The 17,282-nt window shown below is 44.8% G+C and overlaps 1 protein-coding gene across 3 annotated transcripts in view; it reads right to left on the bottom strand.

Moving 5' to 3' along the window:
* Positions 1–3,846: 3,846 nt before the first annotated feature.
* The window catches only part of RAB8A (RAB8A, member RAS oncogene family), a 30,662-nt gene continuing 17,226 nt past the window's right edge, over positions 3,847–17,282 (bottom strand). For 2 of the 3 annotated variants that reach the window (XM_074978023.1, XM_074978021.1), the window contains 3 exons: positions 14,238–14,303; positions 13,677–13,727; positions 12,960–13,576 (listed from right to left, as the gene is read on the bottom strand). In XM_074978023.1, coding sequence (XP_074834124.1) covers positions 13,451–13,576; positions 13,677–13,727; positions 14,238–14,303 — 243 coding nt within the window. In that variant the 3' untranslated portion in view covers positions 12,960–13,450. Of the gene's footprint in view, positions 8,102–12,959; positions 13,577–13,676; positions 13,728–14,237; positions 14,304–17,282 lie in introns of those variants that run through there. The other variant, XM_074978022.1, reaches the window with a different exon arrangement.

Raw genomic sequence — 17,282 nt, forward strand, 5'->3', positions numbered from 1 at the left:
TCCAGGAGATCTGCCAGTGGCTCACCTCTGAATTCCAGCACCAGGACATCTGCATGTGGCCCACTCTCACCCAGGAGAAATGGGTCGCCATCACCATCTGGAAACTGGCCACCCTGGACTCCTACCACTCTGTGGGACAACAGTTCAGGGTGGGCAAGGCCACCATTGGAGCCACACTCGTGTAGCCAAGCCAGGCCCGGGTAATGCGTGCCCCCCAAGGGTGGAGTGGGGCCGGGAGTGGGGATCCCTGGCTGCAGGGGAGAGGGGGCAGGCCAGGGGCCAACACCCCCCCCCCATGCAGGTCATCAAAGCCATCAACGTGATGCTGCTGCACAGGGTCACCTACCTGGGTAATCCAGATACTACTATGGTGGGCTTCCAGGACCTGGGCTTCCTGAACTGCTTCGGTGCTTTGGATGGCACGCACATCCCCATCTGCACCTTGACACACAGTGCCAGCCACTGTGTCAACAGGAAAGGCTACCATTTGGTGGTGCTTCAGGCCCTGGTGGATGCTAGGGGCTGATTCATGGACGTCTACATGGACTGAGCCGGCTGCACTGATGATGCCCAGGTCTTCCAGAACTCTAGGCTCTGCTGGTGCATAGGGGCCAGCACGTTTGTCCCACAGCAGGAGATCCCAGTGGAGGGGAGAGGAAGGATGTCATTATGCCACTCTACAAGGTGGCAGATGCAGCGTACCCGCTCCAGCCATTGCTCCTGCAGCTGTACACGGGACACCTTGACCCCACCTGGGAGGCGTTCAGCCAGCACCTCAACCACGTCTGCAATGTCATGGAGCAAGCCTTCAGGTGCCTTAAGGGGTGGTGGAGGTACCTCCACACACAGTTTGATGTCCAGGTCGTCAATGTGCCCCAGGTGGTGGGTGTCTGTTAGGTCCTCCACAATGTTGTGGAAGGAAAGGGGGATGCCTGTGTCTGGGGGTGGGGGGACGATGCACCATCCCCCATCCACCAGGCCCATGAGGATGGCCTTTGCATTAGGGAGGTCCTCAGGCAAATCTTTGCAGATGGCCACCTATGACCTGCACCCACCCCCACCTCCATGCACATCCACCACCTGCCATCCCTGCCACTGCCCCCACCAGCACCGCATTCACACATCTGCCACCCACCATCCCTCCCCGAGGAACACAGCATGAGGAGGTGTATAGAAAATAAACATTTATCAAAAATTGGATGGTATGTAGAACTATGTACAGGTGGGGGGGACATGGTGTTGGGGGGGGTTGGGTTGGGTTGGGTTGGGGGGTGGGCCACGAGACCTGTTGGCTCCCGGATCCCCTGTCTCCTTGGGTGCGTGTGCCCAGCAGGGAGGGAAGAGGGCATGGTGCACCAGCAGGTAAGGCTGGGGGAGGGGGACTTGGAGGGGGCAGTGGGAGTGGGCTCAGCGGGGGAGTTGAAGGGGGAGCAGGAGGCAGGTGACATTGGCTGCATGCTCCTGGAGCCTCTGGCCAACACACTCCAGGGTGTGCAGCAGTCTCTCCCACACTGCCCTCCACCACTCCAGCTCAGCCTCCAAGAGCCGCAGGTGCCACTCGGCCACCTTGGCCTGGTGGTGGGCCCTCTGGCTGCAGATAACAGGTAACTTTCGAGGCCTTCAGATAGCGGACCTGCCCGAGGCGGCCGCCTCCGTCCTTTTTCTTCCTCTTTTTTCCTTTTTAAACCATATACACTGTAACATAAACTACTATAATAACTAAGCAAACAAGTTATAACTATTAACAATAAGTAAAACAGAGTTTATCTGTTTCAGGCGTTGGAGCCGGAGCGGATTCAGTCTGCAGCCGTTTGCGGTTGAGAAGGAACTGGCGGGGACTGGATCATGCACGTGACCGTAAGGGCGCGAAGGACCGACAGGACGGAGACTGCTGGAAATTTCCGATCTGCGGCACCGGGGCAAGCCCGGCACCTACTGTGGAGCACCCACGGGGACCACTCGAAGAAGAACAAGTCTTGTGAATGAGGGGGAAGTGGAACATTGTGACTTTAGTAAGGGTTTTGATATGGTCTTGAATGACAGTCTCATATCTAACTAGGGAAATACAATGTAAATTGAGCTACTATAAAATGGGCGCATAACTGCATGGATAACTGTTCCCAGAGAGAAGCAATGGTACACAGTCACACTGGAAGGCTACAATCAGGGGAAAGAGAGGAGGAAGGTCACTGAAAGAGCTGCTCCGAATCCAATTCTGTTTAATATGTACATCATGACTTAGACAACAGCACAGAAAGAACATTTACAAAAAGTTTGAAGATGATGTCAAGCTGGGAAGTGTTCCAAATGATTTGGACGATAGGCATAAAATGAAAAATCTGGATAAGACAGAGAATGGTCTGAAGTAAATACTGAAGTTCATCTTAAGGACAAATGGAAAATACTCTACTGAGGAAGGAACAGTCAGTCGCATACATACAAAATGGGAAATGACTGCTTAAGAAAGAGAACCGTGGAAAGAGCTCTGGGGGGCATACTGGGCCACAAACTACATGAGCCAACAGTGTAACATTATTGGAAATAAAAACAAACATCATTCTGGGATGTATTAGCAGGAGTATTGTAAGATATAAGTAGTAATACTTCTGGTCAACTTACATTGCTTAGGCCTCAAATGGATTACTGTGTCTACCTCTGGGTGCTACATTTCAGGAAATATGTGGACAAACTGGAAAAAATAGTTCAGAGAGATGAGCAACAAAAATGAATAAGGTATAGAAACCATGCCCTAATAAGACTGAAAAGAGTGGGTTTGTTCTAGTCCTTTTTAAAAAAAAAAAAAAAGAACACCCACCACACACAGAGGGGACATAACATTTTAAGTACTTGTTAGCAGTTTCCAAGAAGGAAGGATAGGATAAAGAAGGATAAAAATTGTTCCTGTTACCCTCTGATGAAGACAAGCAATGGACTTAGATTGCAGGAGGGGAGGTTTAGTGTGGACATTAGGAACAATTTCTTAGCTGTCTGGAAGGTTAATCACTGGAATAAATTGCCCAGAGAAGTTGTGGAATCATCATGGTAAATTTTTAATAGGTTGAACAAAACACGTGTCAGGGCTAGTCTAGATAATATTTAGTCCTGTGTTGAGTGCAGGGGACTAGACTAGATGACCTCTTGAGGTCCTTTTCAGTCCTATGAGTCTATATTCCTGGCCCCAGTTATACACACCTAAAACTTACAACTGAGTCTTATGTTAAATAGTTAAATCATTTTGAATATTTGCTACATATACATTTTGACATTGAAATCATACTCCAAAAATTCACAGGTTTGGTTCCCACATGTCTGTGGAATAATGTAACTTTTTAGTTGAGTGGCAGCTTCAAGAAAATTAAACATACCTTATTTTCCCAAGCAAGCATGGGTGCTTACAGTACAGAAATATACAGCATAACATTGACTTGCAGTCCTTCTGTAGCTGTGTGGGTCCTCAGAGATGACATATCTTTTATTAGACCAGATTCTGTTGGTGGAAAGTACAAGCTGTCAAACTGCACAGTCCTGAAGAACTCCGAGTAACTTAAGTTTGTATCTTTTACCAATAGATGTTGTGCCAATAAAATGGAAAGCCAATTCCTTGATTCTGCAGTAAAATGAGACTTATTACTAAGCATTTTTATCGTAGATATTAGGTTACCCTGTATTGCTCCTCTGAGATGTTTTCCCCAAATAGAGAACTGGAAATTAAGAAAAAGAGAGAGTTAGGACCATTCCCAAGTTCTTGTCCCTTCTCTCTAGAAGAATACCCTATTTTCTACTTAGGAAGCAGTATACTGGAAGATTAACATAATCAGCAGAAACCAAAGAAAAGAAGTTCTGCTCTTGTCATAAGAAGTTTATTTATGCAGCACTCAAGATCCTGTACAAACAGTGTAAAAACAACTACTACATAACATATATAATTTAACAATCCAAACATGAAACCCAATGAGTGAATTTTAAGAAAGGCATTGTCACAGACAGAGTAGCCAACAGTGGTCATCCTAAAAACCACAAATGTTTATGGGTGTTTTTGTAAAAGTTGTTATGAAGGAGGTTACATTTAGAGACCAAGCCAGACTGATTCCGTGACCAACACTTCATTGATCTTATATAATTCTTGAAGCAAGGGCTGGAGAAACCAGCCTATTCATACCCACCATTATCAGCTGAAGAAATTAGTTCTAGAGCAAGTCACTCTGCAGTAATCAGGCTGCACTCTACCCGACAGCATTCATCTTTGCAATGTCTAAGAATGATCACAAGCGTTTGTATGCCTTGGTCAGTTCTTTCATATCCTCCTATAAATGTACTGTACAAATGAAGATCTTATTCCACATAGTTCTTCTTACTGTACCACCCAGCTGTTTCAATTCCTTCAGAACACCTTTAAGCTATGGTGGCCCTCTGGGCATTAGTATCAGCCAGAGAAAGTAAGAGGGAAGACTATCCAAACAGCAAAAAGGAGTTATTAGCAAAATGATTATCATCCCACCAAAAGGAAGAGACCAAATGTTTTTCATCTGTAAGGGAGACTAAAATAATCCATAGGATTCATAAATCCAAGGCTGAAAGCCTGGTGCAGGCAGAAGGCTCTGATGTTGCTAACATCCAATGCACTCAACTGAGGACATTTTGTGCACATCCAGGTGACAAAATGTTAAAAAGAGCACCCTCACCCACTACTGAAAGAAAGGGCATTGAAAGTTTGAGACCTTTGGGTGGCCAACCTGAAAATATTCCAACCATCCTGGAAAGATGAGGTTAACCACAAAAGCTTGCAAGTCACTAAATGAAAGCAGTAGAAATAATGTCTTTGAATTTGTGTTTTTTTTTTTAAACAACACTGAATTGGTAGAATAACTGCTAAATTTAAAAACAAAAAGAAAAAAATAACAAAACAAAACCTAACCTTTGCAGCAAATGTGTTAAATGTTTGAGTAACTAATGAGTTCAACATTTTTCCAAAGTGGACATTAAAAATTCAATTTGCCCTCCACATATAAACAAAACTGTGTTCTAAACAGTAGCAGCTGAACAAGCGATGAGTATTTTTTGTTGCACAATACTACCTCAAGTCATTCTTTCCTACAGCAGCAATTTAGTTAGGAAAGGTACAGTGAAGTGTCCAGCTACATGCTGTATTTATCCAAGATTTGTGAAAATGTTACAAGTTGCATTATCATTGCTTGGCAGCACTTAAGGGAAAGCATGTATCCAACTGTATAGATCAATTCATTATATATTTGCAATCCTATGTTAGAGCGTCAGCCTTCACGTTGTTTAAATTGATTTAGCTTTTGTCAGGCCTACTTATCTCAGATGCACACTGGTGACAGCAAATCACAGTTAACTGCGTGAAACTTCCTGAGTTTGAGCAAAAATATAATTGTTAAGTAAAACAGAATCATTGTCAAACATTGCATCTGACAAAGCAGCTCTTTGCCCACGAAAGCTTATGCTCCAAAATATCTGTTAGTCTATAAGGTACCACGGGACTTCTAATTTTACTGTAAAGGAAATTCTTGATGCTGTAACTTAGGTATATCAGCAGGTGCAACCACCAGCACAAGCAAGGGACATTCACATAGAAAAGTTAATTTATATTAAAAAGGCCTAATATACTTGCCATTAAGAGCAAGAAAAAAAAAAAAACCAAAGTGAAGATTGTAACTCCACCCTCTCTTTTGAATACCTCCCTCCTAAATCAAGCTTGTTAGCTCTGGCGTGGGATGCCATGTAATTTCAGACTGCATAGCATATTGGACTGTCCTCTAGTTTATAGTCATGAGTCAATGGATTATACAGACTGCAAACACCCAGCTACCATAGGGTATCAAGGCGAGAGGTGGAACATTTCACTTTCACTTCTTTAAAACATATACTAAACATTTTAATATTAAAAATGTATGAGAGTGCGAATCTTGTCAACACTTCTCTATTATTTTGCTCTTAAATCACCCTCAACTGCTCATGACTACCTGAAACACTTTAAAAATGCTTCTTTATCCTTCTCTGGTAGCACTGAATGTCCATCCTAAACCTCCATATTAGCTACCTTCAAAAATACAAAGGCCTCTTACAGCATGCATATGTAGCCATGATACATTATTTTACATTATGTAAGTTTAGCATTCAGCATGCTTGCCAAGTCCTCATATTATGAGGTCCTCCCTTGATTCTGGTTGGAGTATACACGTCACATGCAGATGGCTTCATGAACACAACTCAGTTTAATATTCCAATAATAGATAAAAGAGCAGCAAACAGCATAGGATAAAAGCCATTTTAAAAAAAAAAAGTGACATAGTAAGTATGCAAGAGAAGGAAGTTTTAGTTTCCTCTTTGTACTTGCTTTCAGCCAAAGGCTGAGCTCATATTTGCCTGTAGGAGAACTGGTGACTGAAAGATATGCAAGCTTTGACACTAGTGAAAGCTACCGGAAGAAAAGAGGTTGGAACATATTCACATAGACTTCAAAAAAAAAAAAAAAAAAAAAAAAAAGAAGAGGTAGGGAGTAAAAAGTAAATTTTAAAATGAGCTTTAATGTATTTTTCCCCATAAGTGCAGTTGTCAATGTAAACAAAAACATGTTAACAATGCCAGTGAGTTGCAGTACATTGGAGATATGTTCATTCTCCTCAAATATGCTCTTTTACCATTATGCCATTTGCCTGAGAGAAAGAACACTTTCTAAATAGCTCACACTTGTTGGCTTCTTTTCAAATCTAATTAACTAAAAATCAGTTTTACAACTAGTAACCTGAAAGCTGCATAAAAAGAGCTGACAATTGCTTGGCTGTTGAGTTTTACATTTATATATATTGGAACGTGTTGTGTCTGTGTGTATGAAGTATACGCACATAGAAGTATATTTTTAAGGGTCGCCACAAGTTTCTGCCACCTCATCACTTGCATCGCCATAAATAGTTGAAACAGTTCACTGTCACGGGAGCAAGAGAAATCTCAGCCGAAAAAGAAAGTAAGGTTTCAGAAAGTGTTAATATATGGAGTGTGTTTTCAGAAAGGAGAGGTGCAATATATTTGTTTTCATTAGTTAGAAATAGCCACTAAGTCATTCTCAGCTATGAAATGAAAAACTCATGTGACCCATTGTAGCGTTATTTAGTTATGCTGAGACTTTTGACTAAGGTGGTAAAGATGTTTGAACCATGGCCTATAACAGACTAGAAACAGATAATTTGCACAAAAGTATAGAATAAAATTCTCGATTTAAAAAATGTCTAGAAATAATCCACAAATATATTACGGTCATCCCTTACATGGGGAAAAAAAATAAAGTTTCTCCCTCCAAAGCGTCTCATATGAAGAATTTATTATATTTACAGCACACTTTGATTCACTAAAAAAATAGATATTTACTTTCTGGTGAAGCACTGTTTCATTTAATTTTCATTGTTGGATTGTCTAGAATGGTGGAACTGAATCAGTGATGTGCAGACAAAAGCTTTTGTCTTGTGACAGCCAAAATGTAGATATGCAGAAAGCTTCTGCCCTCTGAAAGCTGTAAGTAACTGTTTAAATAAGTGCACTCTTGTTGTTTTGAAGTAGTAGTGCTATATGTACCTAGAGACATTTATATGCATGTGTATTAGTTTATTAATATTCACATTTTGGTGTAAAATCATTTAGAGTTATTTTGACTATAACTTATTTTTTCTGCTTTAGACACATCACAGATATAAACCCCATCCCAGAGAATAAAGCTGCTCAGTAAAGGTGCTATTGCATGTCACTTTTGATCTGTATCCTTTCCCTAGACAATGTATGTGTCAAGTGGAAGGTGTGACAGAACAATAATTTTTCATCTCCAAAATTGAAAAGTCACACAGTTATTAAAATAAACAATTTCTCAATATTATTCTGATGGCTACAGTGTGACACAACATACTGAAAGTGTTAAATCCACAGATAGAGGGAATCTCACTCAGAACAGGCACTGTCCAGTTCGATTGAGCAGATGCTCGGATTAAGGCTGTGTCCTTCACAGAAGAGCGCATCGGAAAAAGCTGCTTTTCTTTTGTTGGTCTGGTGTGATTCTGACTCCCTGATTGATGCCTTGTGGGGTACTGCCCTCCTAAAGATGCAAAAGAATTAAGCGATATTTAACTAGCAAGATCATAATATTATTTTTGACCTGGGTTCAAACCCCACAGAGGTCACTGGGAATTTTTCAGTTGACTTAAATGGGTTTTGGATCAGTCTCTATAGCAGGAAAAAAAGAAAACAAAAAAAAAACAAACTCCACACCAAAAACCATGGAACACGCCCACTCCCAAAATCACCAACTTACCAACAAAACAGAGAAGTTACTCACCTGTGTAGTAACGATGGTTCTTCGAGATGTGTCCCCGTGGGTGCTCCACAGTAGGTGTCGGGCTCGCCCCAGCACCGCAGATTGGAAATCTTTAGCAGTCTCCGTCGGGTCGCGCATGCACCGATGCGCGCTGGTCCTTCGTGTGCCTTCGGTCACATGCGCGATCCGGTCTCCGCCAGTTCCTTAACCAACCACCCCGGATGCTTCTGAAAAACACGAAAGCAGAGCTCTGAAGCGGGGAGGATGGGCGGATAGAGGAGCACCCACGGGGACACATCTTGAAGAACCATCGTTACTACACAGGTGAGTAACTTCTCTTCTTCGAGTGGTCCCCGTGGGCGCTCCACAGTAGGTGACTACCCATCAGTGACCCCAATTAAGGAGGTGGGTGTCCGCTTATGTGCAGCTTGTCCTTGATAGGACTGCTGTTGATAGGCGTGTATCCTCATCGAACACCCGGTGCATGGCATAATGCTTGGCAAAGGTGTCGTAAGATGACCAAGTTGCTGCTCTGCAGATGTCTTTTAACGTGATGCTTTTGAAGAAGGCCGTCGACGTTGCCATCGCTCTGGTGGAGTGAGCCCTGGGCAGAACTAGCAGAGGTGTCTTACTCAGCTCATTGCACAGTCTTATGCAGGACACAATGTTATTTGAAATTCTTTGTGAGGATAGGCCTTCCCCTTTCGACCTGTCTGCCCGTTTTCTGGAAGGGCTTAGTTCTGTCTATGTAAAAGGCCAACGCCCTCCTTACGTCTAGTAGGTGCAGCCGCGCCTCTTGGCTGGAGTTGTGAGGCTTAGGATAAAATGAGGGTAATACTATTGGTTTGTTAATGTGGAACTCTGAGGAAAGCCGGGTGTAATTGTAAGATCACCGCTTCTTTTGAGAATACTGTGCAGGGTGGAGTTGCCATTACTGCTGCGAGTTCGCTCACCCTGCGGGCTGACGTGATGGTGAGAAGGAAGGTTGTTTTCAGGGTAAGTAGCCGGAGGTGTACTGTGGCCAATGGTTCAACAGGTGGTCCCGACAGCGTGTGGAGGACCAAGTCCAAACTCCATGACGGTGATAGCGGTTTCCGAGGGGGGTACAGGTTTACCAGCCCCTTTAGGAACCGTGTGACCATAGGATGGGCGAATATGGTTGGTCCTTCCTCTTTATGTTGAAACGCTGATATAGCTGCAAGATGGACCTTTAGAGAAGATAGGGAGAGTCCGTCTTGTTTTAGCTCCAGCAAGTAGTCTAGAATTGCAGTTATAGGGACGCCCTGAGGAGCCAACTGCTTGGAAGAGCACCAGGAGATAAAGCATTTCCACTTTTGCGTGTAAGTCCTTCTGGTGGAAGTCCTTCGACTGGACTCCAAGACATGTTTCACTCCCTCCGAACATGTGCTCTCTAAGGCGCTGAGCCATGGATTAGCCACGCCTGTAGGCGGAGTCTTTGAGGGTGTGGGTGCACTATGGACCCCTGAGCCTGCATGAGAAGGTCCGGCACTACCGGTAGGGGGAGTGGCGGGCAGCATGACATGCACAGAAGCAGAGGAAACCATTGCTGTCGGTCCCAGGTTGGGACTATCAGTATTATACGTGCTCTCTCTCTCTTTTGGCTTTCTCTAGAACCTTGTGAATGAGTGACGTGGTAGGGAATGCATAGAGTAGAGGGCCCTTCCATGGCACTGTGAAGGCGTCCCCCAAGGATCCCTGTCCTATGCCCGCTCTGGAGCAGTACCGAGGGCATTGTTTGTTGTTGTAAGTGGCAAAGAGATCGATTTGGGGAACCGCCCCCATTTGTGAAAAACTTGTTGGATCAGATCGGCACGGATCTGCCACTCGTGCGCGAGCGCAAATCGCCTGCTTAGCTGGTCCGCCTTCACGTTGTGGACACCGAGTAGGTATGAGGCTTTCAGCGTTATATTGTTGGCAATGCACCAGTTCCACAACCGGACTGCCTCTGTGCATAGTGCATGGGATCTGGCCCCTCCTTGCCAGTTGATATAAAACCTAGTGGTGGTGGTGTCGGTATTTATCCCGACTACTTTGCTGTGCAGGTATTTCTGAAAGCGTCTGCACGCGTTGAACACTGCTCTGAGTTCTAGTATGTTTATGTGCAATGTCTTTTCCACGGGGGACCATAGCTCCTGAGTTACTTTGTTGCCAATGTGCGCTCCCCATCCCATGTGGGATGCGTCTGTCGTAAGAAAAATCGCGATTTGTGGCTGGTGGAAGGGCACCCCTACTAGTAAAGTCTTGGGATCTGCCCACCATGCCAGAGACCTGTGCACCTCCGCTGTGGGCAATACTGCCCTGTGGATGGTATGGACTATTAGTTTGTAAACGCTCGCCAGCCAATGCTGCAGGCTCCGCATATGCAGCCTGGCATTCTGTACCCCAAACATGGTGGTCGCCATGTGCCCCAACAGTTGTAGACATGTTAGGACTGGCACTATGGGGCTGTACGTCATCACTTGTACCAGGGATTCGATGGTGCGGAAACGGGCCTCGGGCAAGTATATGCGATGTAGTACAGTCTATGCGTGCCCCTATGAACTCTATATTCTGCGTAGGCTTGGTCTTTGATTTCGAGAGGTTGATAACTAGGCCCAACGAGGCGAATGTGTTTGTAGTGACGTGTATCATGCCTAGGACCTCTGCCTTTGAAGCCCCTTTCAGTAGGGAATTCCATGCCCTTGGCTGGAACAAAGTATTTCTTATGTGCCCTCTTATTTGTGGGAGGGGTAGTGGCTGGAGTCTGCCATATGTTGGTGACTGATTCCATAATCGCTTCATCTAGTGGGATAGCGATCTTAGATGAAGCCGGGGGTCTTAAATTTTTCAGGAGTTTATGATGTTTCTCCTGCACCTCCACTATGTGAATGTCCTGTGTTTGTGCTACCCTCTTGAATAGTTCTTGGAATTGCCTAAGATCGTTTTTTGTGTGTGTGTGTGTGTGTGTGTGTGTGTGTGTGTGTGTAAAATATCCGTGGGGACAGTCCCCTCCTCTGGGGAGGATGAAGAGGCGTCGCTATGATATACCTCCCCTAATTCCTCCGATTCCTGGATTTGTTCATATGCTTGCCCTTTTGAGGATTCAGAGGGGAGGTCCAGGGCCTGTGGACCAACATCCGCCTGGGGAGGCTGTGTCCTTCTAACGGAGTGAGACTGTGTGAAGGGGTGTTGGCGAGCTGTGGGTGGGGATCTACCCCTGGACCCCCTGTGCCGGTGTTCAGTATGGTAGGGACAGCCGTAACAGCAGGGGCAAGGGCCCGGTGATGGGGATCTAGACCAGGATCGGAAAACGTATGCATGGGGTCTAGACGAGCGTGACCTCCGTGATGACGCTGATAGCGGTGGGGATGCTCTGTGATAATATTCATAGGGGTCCCTACTGGAGATTGGTGAAGGCTGTCTGAGCCAGGGGGATGGTGGTTGAAGGAACAGGGATGCAGGTCTGAAGCAGGACATTGGAGTTGCTGCCCGATGTATTTCTGGGCGGGGGGAGCTAGGTGATAACGGCAACGCGGTGGCCTCCGGGGATGGGCTGCGGTGCCGTGTTTTGGCCTTTGCTTTTCCCCATCCCTGCGAAGCAGGCATCACCCCCTCCCGTGCCGGGGACCTTGGCGCTGTTGTGGGTGCCGCGCTCAGTGCCCTGTGCACGGCGCCGCGTGGATAGCTTCCTCCAGCACCGTTGGGTCGCGTGCCGGGCACGCCTGCTCTGGCGCCATCAGTGCCCCAGGGCTTGGTGCCGTGGGAGTTAGTGCCGCTGATGCCGGCACCTGTGGCGCCCCCGGTGCCGACTGCTTAATGGTCGGAAGCCCCGGCACAGCTGTGTGCACTACGCTCATCCCGCTTTGAGCAGCCCGCGGGTCAGAGCCCTGTGCTCCGCTTGTCCTGCTTGCAGGTGTTACTGGCAAGGATCGAGCTGGAGAAAGCTTCCCCTTCTTTTGTACAGAGGTGGTCAGGGAAGCCGCCTTCCTCTTGTGCGATCTTGAGGGCCCCTCCTTATGGGGCTTCTCTGATGATTCAGGTTGGAGGGCCTTATCAAATAAAATCATTTTCAGCCTCATCTCCCTGTCCTTTCTAGCTCTGGCCATGAGCTTGGAGCAGTGAGGACACTTTTGTGGAACATGGGTCTCCCTGTGGCAACGAATGCACTCGCTATGCCCATCTGAGGCAGGCATGGCCTCGCGACATGACGCACATTTCTTAAACCCCGGCGAGGACATCTCGGCCCGGGCGTTTAGTCTTTGAATGTTAATAGGGCACTTAACAGCTAATCAGTCCTGGAAAAAAAGACAACGTTCGCAGCTTTTAGGATAGCAGACCGCTTAAGGCGGCCGCTTCCATTCTTCTCTCCCCCCGGGCCCCTTTTTTTTCTAACTATATATACATTTAACAAAACAACTTTAATAATGCTAACTAAACTATCAAAGTAATAACTATTAACAAGATTAACAAAATTAACAGATAGTTTTATCTTTTTCAGGCATTGGAGCCGGAGTGGAATCTGCCTGCAGCCGTTGACGGTTGAGAAGGAACTGGCAGGGACCGGATCGCGCACGTGACCGAAGGCGCGCAAAAGACCGGCGTGCATAGGCACATGCGCGACCCAATGGAGACTGCTAAAGATTTCCGATCTGCGGCGCCGGGGCGAGCCCGACACCTACTGTGGAGCACCCACAGGGACCACTCGAAGAAGAACACCAATTACGAGTTATACCTGCACACATTTCTATGTTATATGCTGGTTGTTATTAAAAGCCAATATAGGTGTTTGTTTCAATAGAAGTCACACAATACTTGTTTGTTAAACCTGTTTAATTAGTAAAACCAAAATTCATGCAGTCTCAACCAGTTGCAATAGAACCAATTTTTAAAACACATCAAGTGGAACTTGATTGGCTGATAGAAATCCCAGAAGCTAGTTCAATAGAACTGGTTACATGATAATATTTTGAAAACACTGAGTCTAGTACAGAACAAGCTGATGGGACTTGACTGATTTCTAATGTCTATGATTCAATAAGAATCTAAGAGTGATGATCAGTTTCTTTATCTTCCACCACAATTTCATTAAAATAATACAGGGATTTGTCAACAACTTCAGATAATTTCTGCTTAAACACTATCGCAATTATAACATTGCTCTACAGGAATTACACATCTGTTTGTATACAAAAACCCTCCAGAGAGTTGGAGGCTGAGAAAACTTTTGCTATCACCAATGCATCCAAGTGGAACAGCCTGCAAACAATGAATAATCTAGTCAACTTAATACTGTAGTGGGATTTTAAAAAAAATCAATGAAAGAACAAGTTGCTTGGACTCAGTATCACTTACTCACCAATTTCTTATCCATTTTTGCTTTGATATCTCTTGCAAGAGTGAAAAATGCCTAAAGCAAAAACATGTTGTGTTTTATTAGCTACTTATACATTTGCACATTTGTTTAAAAAAGAAGCTGCTTTTTTTGAATCTGAAAACAAGCAATCTGGATGAATGTCACCTTTTCAGCCAAAGAGTATTTTTGTGACCTGCCACTTTGAAGCATTTAACAGCTTGAAGTTGTGGGTTTCCCCCACCCCGCCCCCAAAATCCACGTACTGGCCCAGCAGAGACATTCATACCAAATCATTCATTGCGAAGGATAGAAGGAATTTTCGTAATAAGTTGAGAATCATTGTAAATAAAGAGAAGATTCTACGCAATTATTTTAACAACTTTTGTAGTGAGATGTACTCTTTACAAAATGCTTCCATTAGACAGTCTAAGTCACATAAAAATCCACTGCCAATAATTGAAAAATTAACAGCATTTAGTCAGAATAGAAGGATGCTCTTATTGCTTTTATGCACAAGTTTAAATAAAATCATCTGTATTATGAGAAAAGGATCTCAGTACTCACGTTCTCTATGTTAATATTCGCTTTTGCACTGGTCTCCATGAATTTAATTCCAAAACCTATAGCTAACTGAACAAAAAAATAAAGATTACTTAGATAGGTGGCTGGGACATGGCCATGAATAAGAAGCGATTCTTACTGTGCAGAACCTGCCATGGTACCAGAGAACGCTGCACAGCAGCAGTATTAAATTGAAATTCAGCTATCACAGAATGTTTCAGAAATGTTAAAAATATTTCTCTTGAACCAAATTGGGTTTAGTATCCTAGTTACATTACATTGATTTAACTTGAAGTCTTGTTTAAAAATAAATTAAAAACATTGTACTTAAGATAAAATATGCATGTTTTTGCACAGCACACAGGAGAATCCCAACAAGATACCTGCACAGACTGGGGACTGTGCCACTGCACTCCATATTCTGCATACTAGTATTATTATGATACTGTTATAGCACAATTATGTAAAGACAATGGGAGTCCTGTAGCACCTTAGACATAACATAACCCTAGACATAATAGATTTATTAGGGTGTAAGCTTTCATGGGTAAACCCCCCTCATCAGAGGAACTGGAGTGGAAATACAAAGGCAGGTACACATGTAAGAAAGTTACTACAAAAGAAAGAAGTTACTATCCATTGAAAATTAGGGTGATCAGTCAGGCTATGTCTACACTACAGTGATCCTTCAGAAGACGTTCTTCAGGAAGATGCACACACTAAAAAGCAGATTGAAAGAAAAAAGAAAATTGATCCACTCTTTTGATCAAGATTGTCCACACAGTCCCTGGTCTTTCAAAAGAATGGGCCAGCGATTGAAAAATCCACTGCCATGAGGACTGCTCTTTCAAAAAAAAGAAAGAAAAAGAAAAAAGGGCCCCCAAGGCATTCCCCCCACCCCCCAAAAGAATCTCAAACTTAGTAAGCCTCCTGTGAAGGCTTTAAACAGCCCATGAATGATTGTTGCTATGACTCCACAGGGATATTTGACCAGGTCACCTGATGCTGGACTCCATCTTGGGATAATAGTGCTTTTGCACAAACTGGCCTGGGAATCAAGCTTTGAAACAAAGGGTTCCTGCCTTATGCAAAAGCTCTACAAGGCAGGAAGCAACCTCATCCATTGTTCTTCACTGCTTGCCTGAGGACTCCTGGGAACACTGGAGGAACAAGGACTGCACGTCCTTCCCAACTGGGCACTCAATCCTGACCCTGCACGTCCAGCATACCCCCCACCATACTGTAGCCAGACATGAACCCCCCCATTTGGCCTTTTCTTCCTCTCCCCGCCACCTGGGAGAGACAGAGAGAGAAACAAGCAGGGGAGACAGGTAGCCTTTGATGTCCTGGGAACGCAGGTGTGCTGTCTCGCCCAGCCTCTCTACTATACACAAAAACCAGACAGTGAATGGGCTGGCTAATGGCTGCCCTTCTGGCTGATCTTGGTGATTGACACGCCTGATCACTTCCCCAGGAAGAACAGGGAACCCCCGCCCATCACCTCCAAGGGTGCCCAATTGTCCACAATTCACAGGTGCAAATTGAGGCTTGCATCTTCCCTGGGAAACCTGAGGTTCAAAAACATTCCTCCCGATTGGCCACTTGAGACCAGGAAGAAGCCTCCGTGACAAAAGGGGTATAAAGGGGTTTGGCAGCCCACCCCCCTTTGAGTTTCAATCACCTACACCTGCTGGTCAGGTCTGGAATTAACTCCCGAGACTGGGGACGCCTGGTTCGTATCTACTTCTTCCCGAGGGATTGAGAGAAAGATTCTGGGTCACACCGGATCTAGGAGGCAGGGGTAAGAATTACACCTGTATTACACTTCTTTCCTATAGGAATTGAGGGAAAGACTCTGGTTCCACCAGGTCTAAGAGGCAGGGGTGAAAATCACACCTGCAACGTGCCTTTCTTGTGTACACATTACTTGTATTAGTTTAAGCTACCTAGTTTGTCTAAAACTTTTCCTAAGTTAAATTGTGTTGTTTCCCCTTTAAAAACCACGAGTACTAACTTGTACTTTAATCATTTGTCTTAGTTAAATTGTTTCCATCTTTGTATAAATAAAAAGTAACTGTTAAAGCCTCTCTAAGTGTAATTTTCCTCTTGCTGCTGTACCCCTAAACACAAACCAAAGAACCCAGCCTGCCCTGGCTGCTTAGCGTAGCATCACCCCCTTTTGCCCCACCAGACCCTTAGCTGGCACCTGGGCATCGGCTCACACATACCTCCCGCCAGTTTACACCCAGCAACCCATTACCTAGAGATCTCCAACACAGACTCCTATGCCCTCACATCTCAGACTCACCCTACTGCCCAGCACCCCACATTCATAAGGTCAATCAGCATTCTTAAGGCCACAGGGAAGCATTTTACATGGCTGAGATTTTGACAGACTTATTCTAGGCTCAAATTTACTACTCCTAAATGAAACACACCCCCAACTCATGAGTTTCCTGAGGTACTCCTGAACTGTTAAAATTTTAACTTATGCAATAAAGATTAATGATACACAATACAATGCAGCTCTCACTGTGACCATCTGGGGGATAAGTCTGTGTCAAATTATGAATTCAGTTTTGTGAATGCCATTTTGAATTATAGATAGTGGATTAAAGTATCCATTTCAAAGCAGAGCCTGGACACCTAGGCTGTGTCTACATGGGCACAAATGTTCGAAATAGCCATATTTCGAAGATTACTAATGAGGCGCTGAATTGAATATTCAGTGCCTCATTAGCATTAGGACGCTTCCAGTCGCAGCACTTCGAAAGCCCTGCTTTCGAAAGCAGGTGCCTCAGCGCGGCTACACAGGGGTCCTTTTCGAAAGGACCCCACAACTTTCAAAATCCCCTTATCCTGATCACTGATCGGAATAAGGCGATTTCAAAAAGGACCCCTCTGCAGCCGCACCAAGCTGCATGTTTTCGAAGTGCCGCAGCTGGAAGCATCCTAACGCTAATGAGGCACTGAATATTCAATTCAACGCCTCATTAGTAATCTTTGAAATGGCCATTAGCATGGCTATTTTGAAGATTTGTGCCCGTG

Source organism: Carettochelys insculpta, chromosome 27 (assembly GCF_033958435.1).
Source record: "Carettochelys insculpta isolate YL-2023 chromosome 27, ASM3395843v1, whole genome shotgun sequence".
NCBI lineage: Eukaryota > Metazoa > Chordata > Testudines > Carettochelyidae > Carettochelys > Carettochelys insculpta.